The sequence below is a fragment of the Triturus cristatus genome, chromosome 11 (assembly GCF_964204655.1).
Source record: "Triturus cristatus chromosome 11, aTriCri1.1, whole genome shotgun sequence".
NCBI lineage: Eukaryota > Metazoa > Chordata > Amphibia > Caudata > Salamandridae > Triturus > Triturus cristatus.
Genome location: NC_140594.1, coordinates 722,445,868 through 722,463,482, shown reverse-complemented (window position 1 = coordinate 722,463,482; position 17,615 = coordinate 722,445,868). Strand labels below are relative to the sequence as shown.

At 42.2% G+C, this 17,615-nt stretch overlaps 1 protein-coding gene across 2 annotated transcripts in view; it reads right to left on the bottom strand.

The window, feature by feature from the left end:
* The window catches only part of LOC146785376 (ephrin type-A receptor 3-like), a 540,333-nt gene that overhangs the window by 11,060 nt on the left and 511,658 nt on the right, over positions 1-17,615 (bottom strand). For both annotated transcript variants that reach the window (XM_085634371.1, XM_085634372.1), the window contains exons 13-16: positions 13,617-13,826; positions 12,131-12,280; positions 9,580-9,773; positions 7,295-7,435 (exon numbers count right to left, since the gene is read on the bottom strand). In XM_085634371.1, coding sequence (XP_085490497.1) covers positions 7,295-7,435; positions 9,580-9,773; positions 12,131-12,280; positions 13,617-13,826 — 695 coding nt within the window. The remainder of the gene's footprint in view (positions 1-7,294; positions 7,436-9,579; positions 9,774-12,130; positions 12,281-13,616; positions 13,827-17,615) is intronic.

The window sequence follows — 17,615 nt, the reverse complement described above, 5'->3', positions numbered from 1 at the left end:
ATGACAAGGCACTCCTAGCGACACTAACACAGCACAAATATGAGTATGACAAAATCCTGAGCGAAAGGGCAGGGCTGTGGTTCAACAAGTGCAAAGCACTTAACATTTGCGAAGCCAACAGAGCGGGGAAACTACTGGCATCATACATGAAAACACAAACGCAACCAGGTTGCGATCTCAACAATCACAGACTCAAACAACAAAACACACAAGACACAAGGAGATCCTCAACACATTCCAGGAGTTCTACTCAGAGCTGTACAGGACAGAGAACAAACTTAACCAAGAAGAATGCACAAGATACCTCAACAGAATAGGGCTCCCAAAGTTAGAAACTGCAGACACAGTAAGGCTAGGCCAGGAAATCAACTGAACTGCAATCGAAATGGCAGTCAAATCCCTAAACAAAAAGAAGGCCCCCGGGTCAGACGGAAAACTGCTGATTTCTATAAGACCTTTCTAACCAAATTAATCCCAACCATGAAAAGGGTCTTTAACCATGCGGCAACTACAGGGAAAGTACCCCAATCCATGACAGAGGCTAATATAATAGTCATCCTAAAGGAGGGCAAAGACCACCAACTACCCAAAAATTATAGACCCATATCCCTCATCAATGTGGACTGTAAAATATACGCCAAAATCCTGGCGGTCAGACTAAACACGGTTCTCCCCAAATTAATAAGTGACTCCCAAGTCGGATTCATGCGCAACCGTGTATCTAGCGACAACACACAGCTTTTCTGCCATATACTAGAACAAGTCTCCGCTAGATCGGAGCCGGCAGTAGCTATTACATTGGACGCAGAAAAGGCCTTTGATAAGGTCTCCTGGGCCTTCCTAGAGCAATGTATGCAGGCCTTCAACCTAGGGGAGGCATATATACGGATGACCATGGCCCTTTATCAGATCCCGTCAGCCTGTATTGCAGTTAACGCCACACTCTCTGACCCCTTCAAACTGCAGCATGGAATCAGACAAGGAAGCCCACTCTCTCTGGCACTCTTCCTTCTGGCCCTCGAACCACTCATCCAGGACATAAAACTAAACGCTAACATAAAAGGGGTCGATATCAATGGTACCGTAGTAAAACTAGCTGCTTACGCATATGATATTCTGATAATAACAGAGCAACCAAAGCCCTCGATTAGGGCTCTGATGACCACAATAGCAGAATACACCAAACTATCTGGGTATAAGCTAAAAATCCGAATGTAAACCATTAAACATCCACTGCACGAGAGACACTCTAGGGGACTCGGGATTGACATGGCAGACGGGACACATCAAATACTTAGGAATATACTTTGGTACCGACCTAATCAACACTCTACACCACAATGAAAAATCACTACTAGAAAAAGTTAAGAACCTTTTGGAGGCCTGGTCCCAGAAATGTATAACATGGTGGGGGCGAATAGAAATGATAAAATTGATGATCACGCAATGATTAACTACCCGATAAGCATGCTCCCACTCCTACTCACAGACGACTTCCACCGTAAAATCAATAACATGCTCTCCAAATTCCTCTGGCGCGGCAAGAAGGCAAGGATTAGTATTAAGAAACTGAGATTAGCGAAAACCCAGGGAGGGGTGAACCTAGCAGACTTCAGGGTTTTCCAACTAACCTTCCTAGCAAAACAGGGAGCTTACTGGGTGGCCCCGGCGCCCGACTACATACCACTATGGTTACAGATAGAGAAGGCCATTCTGAACAACCTGAGCCCACTAGCCCTACTAATGGCAAATTCATACCCCCACACATCTAAACCTATCTTTAAAAATACAAAAATAGCATTCCTAAAAGTCGAAAAGAAAATGGAGGTTAGCATCAAAGGGTCCAAGTCAGAATCACTGTGGGTGAATAGCAGGATCAAATACAAGGGGAAAAGTCTTTCCTACGAGACATGGATAGAAAAAGATATACGCTACCCACACCAACTCGAGGAGGGTGAATTCCCCATTACCTTCTCCGACTTAAAAGCAAGCCACCAACTGAAAGACAGACCTATACAGATTCCTAAAGATAAAAACAGCCTTATCAAAGAGAAACCTAACTAGCACCCAACCCTCGATTTTCCAATATGTACCAAACATCAATAAACTAGGTCACCAAGTCTTGCAAATATACAAGCTACTATGCCCAAAAACCATCAAACTTAATGCCAAAACAACTGCATACTGGGACAAACAGATCCACACCCCGCTAAACAATCAAGAGTGGAAAACTCTGTGGGCCTCGGCCACACGAAATAAGATCACCGCAGCCTTAGCACAATCAAAATTCTGGCTACTCCATAAAACTATCTGGACCCCAGCCCGACTACACACACTAGGTCTCAGGGAGGACCCCCTCTGCTGGAACTGCAACATAGAGAAGGGGGACCTAGCGCACCTTATCTTCCAATGCCTAACACTCAAGGTATTCTGGGGAATGGTATTTGATTTCATAGACAATGTATTTAAATGCAAACTGGCGAGGGAGTTCGCCTCCCTCACAACTGCGTTTATGCGAACTGATCTCTACTCAGAGAGAGATAAGTAACTAATGGACCTACTACTGACAGCTGCAGTTAAACTAGCGCTAATCAATTGGAAAGACACAAGCGAAACTAGCTACTAAGGATGGATCAATTGGGTCACACAACTCAGAGGAGCGGACCGCATGGCGCTGCAGTACTCGCCCTGGAAATCGTCCTCAAGGGGACTGTGGGAAGCTCTGGACACGTTCCTAGACCCTTACAAACCTCCATAATCAGCTGGCCCTCACTTCTACTGTACCTGACCCACGGTCCAAAAGCACAGCACAACGCAGAGCCTAGGTGGGCTCGAAGATGGACTCAAGGACCCTGATTTGCTGTAAAAAGAAATTCAGTTGATATAACTGATGCTAATGTAAAGCCAAAAAAGTGTACCTGTCTATATGCCTGTCCTATCCCCCTTTTTCTTTCATTTCTAACTTTTCTGTCCTTTCCTCCTTACATCTCCTTCGCTGTCAAAATCTAACCAGCAAGAGGGTAACCACATATACAGCACTGTATGGACGTTATATGCCAGTTGTGGCTAACCCTGCAACAGTATTTCTGATTGTATACAATATATAACAAGCATTGGCATAGCCAATAGGTCTCGCCTTTGAGACCTTATAAGTGTTTAGCCATGCAACAGTTACATAACTAAATACTTATAAGGTCCCAAAAGCAAGACCTAGTGGCTATGCAAAGCGAAAGTGAAAGTAATCACGCTAAAGCGCGGCACGCGCGCCCGCGCCAGGCACTGTAGCTCTAGGATGGCCTGGTAGCACTTTTTGGAGCCCTCTCAATAAGTCTCGTCAGACCAGCGCATGCGCTGGGTCAGGCGAGACGTAAAAATAATAAAGAAAAAAAGAAAAAAGAAAAGTCGACAATTTCACATATTGCTTCCAGGTCTTTATTCTTTTTACACCCCCAAAAGGATTTGGAACTCAAATGCTGTAAGCAGCATTCATAAAGACACACCTATAAACTAGCTAACTTGTATCCATCAAATGATGGTCCTATTTTGGCACTTGGTTGACTTTGATTTATTTTGGAATCTCATACTTATCAGGCATTAGGCATGGCTTAACGAAACATATTATCAAAGATATTTGCCAAACAAGCTTAAAAAAGAAATTAGTAACATAAAGCACTTCGTATCGCTACAATTCATTATCACTTAAGATGTTATTTTAAAGAAATACACTGTTTTCATAGATTTGAGACAAGTCAGTGCACAGGGAAACCCTTTGAGCTACTTTTATAATAAAGAGCACGCATGGATCCGTGATAGACATTTTAGAGCATATACCTGATTCCAAGCAGCAAAGAGACTGATATGGTCAAAAGGAGAAGAAACTGATAATATCGTAGTCAACAGAATTATTAAATATGCATCTTGGTCCTAATTATTTCTAGCCTGTCCATCAACGATTTAAATACCCATAACTTTTAAGATGGTTGAGATCTATTTTAGATGGCCAATGGTATGTCCTAGTCCTACTATTTGCAGATGATGGCATATTGTTGGGAAAAACATTAACTGAATTCACGACTTGTGAAATCATGTTGCTAATATCTGTGCCTCTATAAAGTGGGCTATAAATGCCAGCAAAATCAACCTAAATGTGGATAGAAAACTCACATATCTGCTTTATAAAATGTCTGTAGTTAGAGCGTTGATATGACAAGTCATCAAATTCATTTTTAGACTTCAGTGTAGTGAAAATCCATGACCTTAATCTGCTGCCAATTTTAAAATTCAAAACCATATCTGACAGCCATAATTTGGAGGCAGTCCTCAACACTTACAAACAAACCCTACCGCTACAGACTCATCTGCAGATGAAATCTGGGGGGGTTTTCTCCCAAAAAGTAGAATATCTGACCAAATTCAAAAACTGTTTTAGAAAGATGGCAGATATGAACTGGGGAACCAACTTGGTCTTCCAAAGAAGAAACTGAGACAACATGTTACAATTTGGCAACCAGTCATCCTGGCGGTGTATGCGAGTGAAAAATCAAAAGGCATTCATGAGAAAATATTTTGTATTTTTTGTATCATTTATAAAATAAATTACATATTTATATGTTGCTAGCAGGAAGTGTATAAATGATTATAGCTGATTAAGCCCACCTTTGGCAGTTTACTGATGCAAGCGTTTTGAACTTCCATACCGAATATTACAAAGAGCATATTTTTGAGAGTGTAGAAATAATGCTGCAATAAAATGATTGAAGTAGTGTTGGAACCTAATGCAAACTCTATGAATGAGAAATATTTTAAGAACTGAGTAGTGCATGACATCATAAAGTACCTATTAGAAGAGAACTCTTAAACTATATATGAGGCTACAGATATTACTCCTAGGCAATCAAGTTTGTTATTGATGTCTTATAACATGTAATCCCGAGAGATCTTGCTGCAAAATTAACAAGTTACTCAACAGTCTCCGGTGATGATAGGTGAGTGTAAAATGAGGCATTTGAGTATTATCTTAATCACTGCCCTGCAATAGATAATTTACTTGAACAGCTTGTCATAGTTACATTTCTCCAAAGAGCTGGCAAAATTAGATCTCAAAGATTTATGTATGACTTCTTGGAGATAGTTATGAAATAACATTTCTATCAGAATGTAAATGAGTAAATAAACGTACTCCTCTTGACTGATATCATGAATTATTCATGTTGCCTCTCTGGTTTGGGTCTTCAACAAGGTTTAAGTCACAATTTCAGTGTTTCATAGAAGAAGGACATTTTGATAGAGGCATTTAAATGACTGTGACAATATTCTAAATTAATGTATTACACTTCTATGGCAGGTTTCCAATAATCGCACAGTATATGAACCAAAAAATGTTTTTCTTAAATAAGCTTCGACCTGAGCAAAATTGAAGACCACAAACATACACAACTTTACAAAAAAGTCTCCTTTGCTCCAGACCTCCAGTGCCTCGAACACTGCTTGCACCTCAACTAGACCTAGTTGTTCAGCGCCTACTTTAAGTTCAACCTCTCAAATACAAAATTCCAAGCATTTGTCAAGAACAAAAAGCAATAAATAGTAAAAACCTGGTTCAATGGCATAAATCTTGAAGGCTTAAAACCCCAACTTTCACTAAATGCCACGCACTTGTCTTTAGCCTTGTCATCAAACTCAGCCCCAAGGTAAACATTTCAAAAATACATAAAGACGGCCTGATACCAGCTCTCTCCTAAAGAAAGTGAAACAATTTCTTCTAGAAAGAGACTTGAGAACTGCTGTTCAACCCTTCGTAATTTCAAATCTGGATGATGGTAATGCTCCTTTCAATGGCCCCTCACACTCCACAGTGCTACTGCCCTATGTTGCAGCACATCTCATCCAAGAAATATGATCACATCACCTGCATCCTGATGGAGATCCATTTGCTCCCCATGCCAACCAACACCAACTTCAATACCAGCTGCATCATTTACTAAATCATCACAACCAGCACAATTGCTTATCTTGCAGACAAGCTCGCCCTCTCTGGTGGCACTCAGAGTGCCCACAGACAGGATACCATCAGACCAGAGACTAAGAAAAGTTAAAATTGGAAAACAAGGCAGTAGGCCTTTTTCCTTTATATACACAAGATCTAGAACAACATCCCCAAGCCAATTAGGACCATCCCAACGCTGCTCCAAGAAAAGACATGAAGAAGCACCTCTTTAGAAGACACTACCTTACAATATATTAACAATTCACAAACAAAACAACAAGTGCGACCCATAGACCCACAAGGCTAGGGTTAATTTATTATAGGAAAACAATTTCACTCATAAGGATCATCTAGTGAGATAGAAAATGTAAACAGCTACATAGCCACTGTATTTAATGCAGAATCATAAACACACACCCAGAGCCATCAGGGTACTTCAAGGAAATTGATGTTGTACACCGACATACAAGTTTTTATACAATTACAGACAACCGTAAAAAGCAAAGGCATAAGTGTGTAGCACCTCCATTGCAACATAACCACATAGAACATAGGTAGCTTGTTATATGATTCAAAATCACATGTGTGTTATAGGTTACAACCACATAAAATTAACATAATTAGTCAGTTTATCATTCTGCATTAAACGCGTGAGGCTGATTAGCCTTTTCAATCATTGACGTAAAGCTTATCTTTGACTCTGTACATTGTTCTTCTGCCTTTTGGCTAGGTTGGTGGTGTACATATATCACATACATACATACATATATATAGAATTCAGCTACTAAAGTTTCCATTTCATTACACTGCACTACTTGACCATGAATGATGGTATCCCTTCATGGTATTCATGTTTGTAATCCTGGCACAAGTTGGTTGTACCCTCAACCAATCAACACGTGAGAATTTAATGTGTATGACAAATCCTAAAAGAATTTTACCACAAACTGAACAGGCAAATCAGAGTAGTACAACCACTTGTTATTCTTTTAAGCTTTACTGCAGAGCTGTAATGCTAGAGGCCAATTTGTATCTTTCTCTTTGATAGAGTCCATGTAGAGGTACTCAGCATGGTGTGAAGTAAGAGTGAAGGCTTGGCCAAGTGCCACCAATAGGAGTACCTGCATTCTAATAGAACTGCAGGAAACCAAGAGTATCCAGTGCCTTCTTTTTCCAACATACGTTATAAAAAACTGAATTTCTCAGTATGTACTGTATACCAGCTTTGTCATTTCTCTTCACCTCTCTTTATTGTAAGCCTATTTGTTAAAAACAGCATTTCCTCAGATGCAAAGCTTTGAACTTCACCTGCTGTTTAAGAACACCACAGAGTCCAGGGTGACATATCCTGCCATGGTGAAGTTGTCCCTGTATTGTGTCATCTTGATGGCTTCCAGCCACTCATCTATGGTCGTTATTGGAAAGGCATCCTGCAAACTCGGATCCTGCCTGCAAGAGACAAGAGACATGGAGATGCATAGTGAATCTTTTCATATTATTGAGTATTCATTAAGGCCACTTTTATGATTTGAAATGGGTCGATTATAAGTGTCATTCATATTTTTCTATTGGCTTTTGTGTTTGTAGGTCTGGAATATCCTTGATGTTCCTTGTTCACATACCAGTGACCGAGCAAGAAACTAAGTTCCTAATAATACCAGTGCAGAAAATACATTACTTGTGTGATCATGTTAGTGAATTGCCATGCCTCTCCCTTCCACTGTTTGTTGGCATTATTGATTTAACCTAGGTGGGTGGTTATTTTTGGTGAAAACCACTTAGCAGCAGCATTTTACAACTATTAGTCTTTTACTCTAGATTGTTTCCATGAAACCTTTTCTAGTGGAAGGTTTGTACTTGAAGCGCATAACTCTTGTGTGATATCTTCATCACAAGAGGCAACATCGGACATCATTAAGCATCAATGCTTTTGTTTCAACAATTTTACAGCACAATGTTTTGTGGTGTCATCGTTAGCTGAATACTGTACAGCAGCAACTCAACTCTGCTCTACACTGGGCCTTTATTGACTATGCATTAGTTGTAAACACTAAAGGCCCTATAATGAGTGTGGCAATCCTTGGACCGCCTTACTCGTGGTGACGAGGTGGTGGGGGAGCCAGCCACCACCGCACTGGCGGTCCAACCACCTGATTACAACTCGAGGAGCCATACCGAATCTAGAATCACCGGCTCTGCCAGGTAACTGCCATTCCCTGGTGTAGGAGTGGCCGTCAGAGGCCACAACATGCTTGGCGGGACTGCCACGGTCCCATCACGCATATTACAAGTTTCCTCTCAGCCAGGCTTTTCATGGCGGTTCCACCACCATGAAAAGCCTGGCAGAGAGGAAACAGAGAACCCCACAGGGCCCACGTGTGCCTCAGACATATGTGGATGAACACAGGGGGGCATAACATGTGCCCCACTGAGTGCATGCACATAGGTTCTTGCAAGGCATGGATTTCCGAGTCCATGCAGTGCAGGAACCTTTGATGCATTCCTATTGCAGTGCCCTTTTAAAAGGCACCCTGACCTTTTAAAGGGCACTGCAGGGGGAACCGCTATGCCACCACCCACCAGAACACTGAAAAGTAGTAATCTGGTGGGCAGAGACCTTCTGCGGAGCGGTAGAGCGACGGTTTGCAACGCCATGCCACCACTCTGCTGTAAGGTCGTAATCAGGCCCTAAGGGGGTCCTTTTTTCTGCCTCTTTTGTACAATCCTGAAAGTCAAATAGAATTGGCCATACATAGATAGAATATAGGCTATTGAGAAGGGAGTTGATTTACTAGTGACAAAATGTTCTGGGGGATAAAGGCATGTGTCTTTCTAACTCTCCATATGCTATCAATGATGCATTAGGATCTAACTGTTCCATGTTCAGACAAACACCCCTGCCTGAAAGCCAGGAGCTGAGCATAAAATCACCAACTCAGCTGATCATAGTATTTTAAAAGGAAACCCAAACGGTTTCTGTTCATTCATTAGTTTGATTGATTGAGTTTGATGTTCACTCTGCTAACCTGAATCACCTTCCACAAATTACACACACTTACAGACATGCTTTTGTGGGTTGCACAACCTACAGGTAGGGAGTGGGTGGAGCTCACACAGTCTCACTCCATGCAGTTCAGCAGAATTGCATAACAACTCTGTGATATTCTGTGAAGTTCTGCCAATGGGTGGAAAATATGCAGCTTGTATTGCAATTTAGCATGGGTAGCTTGAGCAACACTGAAAATCTGAGGTACCATGCACTGTGCAAGAGCTGCCGGCCATTCAAGTTGATTGTGCTGCCTCTCGAGTTCAAAATCTACTCAAGGTGCACCAAATCTTCTAAAAAAGCAGCCCTCTGACCATGACCACCTGCGATTGCCTGTGTTAGAACATTGAGCTATGAGATGCCAAATCTCGCTTGCCAGCTTGCATTTTCTGGAGCCTCAAGAGAGAAAAAATTCCACCACGCGGCAATTTGTGCAGAACTCTGCAATAATGAGTAACGTGGAGTGACCAAAATTCTGCCAATTCGGCGGGGGAAGCAAAACATTCTGCCCACCCCTACATACAGGCAGGTCTGCCTCACTTCTTACCATGCACAGGTGTTGGCCAGCTGCTTGAGGCTGCTGGGGTTACGAATGAACTTGTCCAGTATGTTTACGATCTGGCCAAATTTTGGGCGGTCGCTGCGGGACTTCTGCCAACAGTCCAGCATGAGCTGGTGAAGGACGATGGGGCAATCCATTGGAGGAGGAAGGCGATAACCTTCATCAATGGCCTTTATCACCTAGAGAAAGATAAAGCAGAAAGAGGCCTTTAAAGCTCGCACACAAATAGGTTGGTCCTGAAACATTGCAATTGGAAAAATGTGATAGAGTACTAGAAGCCTTTAGGAGCAAACTGTATAATAACTGAGTTGCGATCACATTTGAAAGTTCTGGTGGGTCACTTGATAATATTTTTTTTAACTCTATCATAATGAAAGGAAAGAAAATTTGTAGGGAAATTATGAAATTATATTAAATATATTATAATTTGAAACCTTTCCCAAATTGCAAATAGTTTTGTTTGTTCAGTGGCTTAGTAGTTATATAAAACATGGGTGGGAGACTTTGACCAATGGGAAAAAAAAGTTTGCCTGCAAGCTAAGACTTATAATTCAGAACAGACTTGTCTCTCTGTAAAGTATTTGAAATTTTAATTGACATCTAGAAAGGAAAGATGAAGGAGAGCAAATTAAATAATCTTGTCTTACTCTGCTTATAGAAAAATGAGATCTCCGACCTCGAAGGAAGTGCCATATATAAAAGCAACCAGAACGTCAGCGCAGTTGGGCATCTCCATTATACTGACAGTTTACTAAGAACACACTCTGATTTAGGGTCCTGAAGAAAGTTGTCCCATCCTTTGTTACAACTGCACTATGGCACAGATGAACTGGTAAAGACCGGCTGGCCAACCTAAATCCAATCCATGTGTATCTTTCTGGTTAAATTTCTGTATATTAGAGACAATGCCTCATCCATTTTGAACTGTGGTCTTTAATGTATAGGAGGAAATTACTGAGACAGTTTGATAGAATATTCAACTTTAAAACAATAGTTTTTCAGAATATCCTGGGTTCAAGATTTGTTGTATGTCCAGTTCTTCCTCCCAAGGAAAGAGGGCAGCAGGCTGCAGGTGAGCACAACAGGGCAGGAGCTCCTGCATAGAAGCAGTCCAGCAGAGTGGCAGTCCTTTCAGCAACACAGCAGTCCTTCTTCCTTACAGAGAATCCACATGTTCAGAAGTGTACTGAGGAGTTCGTATCTGAGGTCCTTCATTTATAAGTACCCTGGTTCTGGTAGTGGGTAGAAACTTCTAGAAAGTGGCTTTGAAGTGCATTCAATTTCCTGCTTCCCCTGCCCTGTGTCCAAGCTTTCTGAATTGACAATGCATAGTCATTAGGCCCTTTTTGGGAAGGCAGAACACAGGCTAATCAGGTGTTAGTGGGGCTGTGCTCAACTCTGCTCCTCATGCTGCCAGCAGATGGCCCACTCAGGCACACCTAATCCCTATAATGTATGAGTGTCTGGGAGGAGTTTACAAAGTACAACTGTCAGTTACACCCCGCCATGAGACTCAGGCCAGGCTATATTCATAAAAGGGCTAAGGGCAGAAAAAATGACAACTCTCTAGAAGTGGATATTTAAAATTGTGACCCCAATTCCAAAGACACCAAACATGAACTATTATCTCTTCCAATTTGGAAATTACACTTATAAAATGTATTAAGACAACTCCAATGTAAGCCTATTGGAGAGATGGGTCTTGGCATACTAAAAATAAATGCAAGAGTTTTTCACTACCAGAACTTGTAAACTTTAAAGTACATGTCTAACATTGCATCATGCCCTCTGGAATGACTTATATGTATTAAAAAAGGAAGGTTTGGGCCTGGCAGTAGTGTGGTTTAGCCAGGTCGAAATGGCAGTTTAAAACTGCACACATAGAAAAAAGGTCTACTTAAGTGGGGGGCACAGTCAGTGCTGCAGATCCACTAGTCACAATTTAGTTACAGGCCTTGGGCTCATGTAGTGTTCTTTAATGAGGACTTCTAATTACATTAAAATATGCCAATTGGGTATAAGCCAATGTTACCATGTTGTAAGCAGAGAGCCCAAGCACATTAGCACTGGTTAGCAGTGGTAAAGTGCACAGAGTCCTAAGACCAAAAAAATGAATTCAGGAAAAATGGAGGGAAAAAAAGCAAAAGGTTTGGGAGTGACCCTGCAGGCAGGGCCAGGTCCAACCCAAGCTTACTGCCCCTTCCGAAATTACAGGCCTCTTGTTATTAAGGCAACAATGACTAAAAGCATCACCTACTGTGGTGGTTGCTATTCCACAACTACACAGACAAGTTTTGATGTGATAGTATTACTCAGACCACAAGTAAAAAAATGCTTTTGTGGTGAAGTTGTAACCTTTATTACGGTAATTTGGTAGGAGTAAATGTCCCACTAGCCTAGTCCCAGTATTATACTTTACTAGACTTTACTAAATGGGGAATATCATCCCTTAGCTAATGTTGAACACCTTTCATAGGCAGCACACACTCTCACTCGCATTGACAGAAAGACTTAACAGAACATACAGTGAACTCACATCCTGATTGGACATTTCCCAGTATGGTCGCTCTCCATAGGAGATCACTTCCCACATTACTATTCCGTAACTCCAAACATCACTGGCTGAGGTGAACTTGCGGTAGGCAATGGCTTCTGGTGCTGTCCATCGGATCGGAATCTTCCCCCCCTAGAAAACAGCAAACACACTTGTTACAATTATTTCAGTCTGGCTGTTTCTTTCAATGTTGTTAACAACTATGGTATAGAAAACAGTCATTGACAGTCTATATGGGAGACTAATTGGACAGGTAATGTGTACGTTGTACAGCAAGAACTTTATTGAGCATGTATTCTACGTCATAATATCCTTGTTAGCCTTTTGAAAAGAGAATGCATTTCATAGTCTTGTTTTCTTTTTTAGATGTGTAAATAAGGGTTGCACACACATAAAGTGACAACAAAAGATGTTCACTGGCCATCATGTCTGTCAAACTACAAAACTGTTGAAGAATCTGCCAATGTTACTTAGTTTTAGGATTTATCCCTAACTCAAAGTTAAAAAACTGGCTGTTATTTAGCAAGTTTTTGCATCTCCCGTGTGCGTGCCATGTAAAGGGGCACAAAGGTGACGGAAAACATGTGATATTTATCAAGCCATACAAGCCTATCTTGCATGGCCTTGCATGGCTTGATAAATCTAGAGTAACGCAAGGCAGTGCAAATCACTGCCTTTCATTACCCCGCCCTAGGGAGGCGTTCAATGGATGGAACCTGCGTGTTTCCACTCATCCATCTAAGAATTGCGTTGCATTAACAGAGTTCTTTTAAATAGTGTAGAATGCACTCTTTTAGTGGTATACCTGGGAATGCGTCACAATGCTATGCCTCCCCAGGTGAGGCGTAACGAGGAGAAAATATATTTGTTTCTCGTAGTTTTTTCCTCTTTTCTGCTGCACACATAAAAAGAGGAAAATGCCTCTCAGAATGGTTTTTGTACATGAAGATGTCCCTTACTGTAAAAAACAATCCTGCCTACAATGCAGGCACCCTTGCAACGTGACGCATTGCCAGCGTTGGCGCTAGGCAGCCAAAAGTGCACCAGCACTAGAAAAGGACTAGAATGTGCAGTATAAAGGTAAATACGGCATATACCTGCCCTTTCAAGCAGTGCAGCACAGCAAGGTGGCTTGCTGCATTGAGCTGTGTGAAAGATTGATCAATTTGCCCCCCTGTGCTTTTTTGCCCTCTATTTCCAGCCTAAAGAGTGTCACATAAGTTCACTGAGTGCTCACCCAAACAGTCATTGTCCTGAGGGCATTGTGTAAGCTATGCATCCCCTGAGCTATAGACTTTCATCTGCCCCTTCTACATTTCTCCAATATTCCGGACAATGTCATGATGATACATGTGGGACAAGTTTTAAGGTGGGAGTGAACTCTCAGGAGGTCTACTCAGAATCACATGTTGGCTCCGGTAGACAAACTATGTTCATCTTTAATTTACCAAATCACCACTGGACTTACTCTGGTGGTGTAAGCAGCCTCAGGATCATCCTCCAACACCCGCGAGAGCCCAAAGTCTGACACCTTGCAGACCAAGTTGCTGTTGACCAGGATGTTCCTGGCTGCCAGGTCCCGGTGCACGTAGTTCATGTCTGAGAGGTACTTCATCCCAGAGGCGATGCCTCGCAGCATCCCCACCAACTGGATTACTGTGAACTGCCCATCATGCTTCTGAGGGAGATAGAGGGAAAACAAGGGTGAACTTACACACTGCTGGGTTCTTCAAAGTCACATGGGTAGCATTAAGCTTAACACAACCATGGGTTCAAAACAGAAGGACTGGACAAAGAAATATACGTAATAGACATAATCATTTTTATTACATTGACATTATTAGTTATATCACTATTTTTTTTGACTGGTACCAAAAAATAGAGCAGTTCCATTTGGGGAGCAGTCGGAACACTGCAGTCTAAACCACAAGTGTTCAGACTCCCCAAGGCCTACCGCGCATGTCTTAACCACGCCTATGCCTTAACTAAGCATGTGCGTAATTAAGGCAATGGGCGGTAGGGCTTGGGGACGGAAGCTGGAAGCAGGGAGAGATCTGCAGCGAGGTAAGTGGGGCAGCGCCTGGGTACGTTTGTGACCTGGGGGTGGGCCGGAGGTAGTTTGGTGGGCTGGGGGGTTGGCCGGGGTAGTTTTGTGGCTAGGGGTGTTCGGGGTCATTTTCTGGGTTGAGGGCTGGATCGGGGGTAGTTTTCTGGGCTGGGGGTTTGGGGCTAGTCTTCAGTGCTGGGGGGTTGGAGGGGGATTGGGGCTAGTTTTCAGGGCTGGGGGGATGGGGCAAGTTTTTTGGGCTTGGGGGGTCGGAGACGTTTTTAGGGCTGGGGGAGTGTTGGGGTAGTTTTTTATTTAGGGGTTAGGGTATTAGGCCTCATGGCAAAGGAGGGGAATGGGTAGTCGGGGTAGTTTTTAGGGCTATGGGAGGGCTGGGCAGTTCTTAGGGCTGGCATGGGTCAAGCTAAGGGACAGGGTTTTAGGCATTAGGTCATGGGGACGCACAGCGTGGGGGTTAGGAGGGGGTAGGTGTATTTGCAACTCGGGGCTGGAGGGGAGCAGGGGGGGAGTTTGTGCCTTAGGGCGGTGGGGAGAGAGGTGGTGATCTTAGCCACATATACCCCTTTACCATACATGATCTCTACCACAAAAATTCATGGTAAAGGCATGCGTGGTAAATCAATGTGTGGTTAAGACGGGGTTGTTATTCAGACAATGTTGTTTAGGCATGCAGGTTAGGAATTTCGTTGTTCGGTAATACAACTGTTCCATTTTCAGCATTGTTGAGGTCTCTGCATTACAGAATCGAGCACACCGTTGTTTCCCTCCACAGGGGAATTTATGTACCAGGCAAAAATATAAACAGGTTGTAAACCACATTCAGCACATGTAAGTCATTTTAGGTGCACGTTTAACAAAAAACATGTTTTTTACAGAGCGCTAAATGTTGCATTTCAGTAATTTCAAAGCGGTTAAAATAACTGATGTCATTACTATCCACTCATGATACTTAATTTAATGGCCTTCGTAAGAATGGAAGGTTGAGAGGGAGGGGACAGGACTTGGACACTGAACTGCCCACCAACGCTTTGTTCTGGGGAAAACGTTCATTCCCGAATTAGTAAATTTCCCCTTTGTAAAATAATAAAGCAAACTGCTTGTGCACTGTTTGCACCACATACCAGAACAGGAACAGAAAAAACGATTTGCTTCGAAGGAAGAACCAAATTCTAAATTTGTAAGCAGAGTAAATATATTATTTGTATGTATGCAGCAAACATATTATAAAACCAAGTCGCAGAAATGTTGTGTTTGCACAAATACCATTTGTTACTTCTCTTATTGCATAAGGTGAAGCAATGATTCAAATTGATCTGCAGTTTTTTTTTCTCACGAAGAAAAGGCTTCTGTGATATATCCCAAATATGTCCAACAAACAAATGACAGAGACTGTTGTGGTTTGGGTGGTGAAATATTGATACACACATTACAGTGTTAAAGTGATGCAACTGTTAACAAACATTAAATGGTGGCAACGTATCAGTGGTATTTATATGGGCACGTTTTATGCCCAAGAAATTCTCAATTTTTTTCCTGCGCAGGGGAACAGATTTTGCGGGAAATATCTTTTGGGAGAGTTTTTCTCCCCGAAACGGTATCCTTTTGGTATTTCAGAATACTTTTGAAAGCATGAAATGCCCTCGTGTTCAATTTTCACACCAGATACCAGCAAGTGAATTGCTTAAAATTTCGACAAAAAAAATAGATTTTGCACACACCTAGGTCTGAATGTCAGGCGTGAAATATGACATTCAAGGATTGGGTCATTTAGGAGAATGGAGGCTTTGAGAAATTATTTATTCTCAATAAATGAGGAGATGGCTCAGTAAGGATTTGGCTAATTTAGACAATCCAATGGTTATGTGTAAACTTTAGAAAAGTCAATGAACTAGCATATTATTCTGTGGGGATTCAATAGATTATATAATTCTTCCTGAAAATGGACAGATTCTTCAAGGCTGCCTTCATGAATTTCTGATATAGTTTAGGTATATATTTACAAGGTGGGATGTTTTATAGATCTGCTCAGAACATCTCAACATTGCCCAACTGGCGTTTTTCTGTTGAAAGCCCTAAAGACACAAATGCTCAGTCAGCAAAATGTCAGGACTAGAGAATTAGCATCACCCACAAGATCTCCCACAGTTCACCCTTAGAACATCTTCAGCATCCAATTTGCTGCTGAGGGCATACGTGAAGCATAATGAGAGGAAAGTACAAAAAGTAAACATGGCTCTTAGAAGAACCATGTTAATTTCCCTACTCCTTTCCCCTCGTGTCTTCATTGTCCTTTAAAACCATCGCAATTAAGGACATTATCACTGGTACCAAAACACACACAAGAAGTGTTATTTTTTGCCCCAGGTTATTCCTGATTGACGTTCACAAACTGAGATTTTTGGGGTGAGAAAACCCACCTACAAAGGTGTACTTCTCGTGTTTCCTATGATGTACACCTTCAAGCACCTACATCACACAAGAGGTCCCTATTACAAGTCTACACTAGAGATTAAGGGCTTGCCATCAAAAGCGCTAAAATCAGAAATCATCATTTTTTGGTCGCATAAGACCACTAATAACACAGTATTGGCTCTTCTCTTATGTATATACCAAGCAATGCGATGGATAGCATAAGCCCTACTTTTTGCACCCCCCCGCACGTCCTCAAACACTCTACCTCCCTAATGTTCTCTGGCAATGAGATTTCCATTGATAAGAACTGTGGCGGGGAGGGTCATTATACCCCAACCACTCCCATTGTGCAAAGCGGCATGTGTGAGGGCAGTGTATTTGGCTTTGGACGAGCCTAAGAGAGCATCCATTAGGTACCGAGGAGCGGCAGGTGTGTCTGGGACCGCATGATGGATGGGCTGTTAGGTTTCATCCGCCTGCAGCATAGATCACTGTTCAGCGTGTTGAAAATGGGTGGCACCCAGGGGTCAGCTCTTGAAAATGAGACGTGCTAATGTAATAATGAAGAGCTCTCTGCTCCTCGTGGCTGGCAGCTCCCCTCGGCTAATGATTCTGGGAAGCCATTAACCGCTTCACTGCTGGTGAGCGTCAACTGAGACGGGCTGATGCATGTTGTGACTTCGCACTGGTTACCAGTTGTATAATGGATTCGTTTAAGGGTGTCACATTAAGTACATCAAACTCTATGTCACACTGCACAACAGCCTCTTCTTTCCATGGAAGATAATAGCCAATGTCCTGCATTTCGATTATGGGACATTGAGACCGTAAGACACTGTGTTAAGCAAACTTCGAAAGAAGGCAAATCCCAGATGTCAACTACAAACAACCCCTCAAAAATCAGCACCTCACAAACCTTTGGAATTCCAAATGTAGACAATCCCCAAATTTAAGCAAGCCACAAAAGCTGGTAATTCTCAATATGAA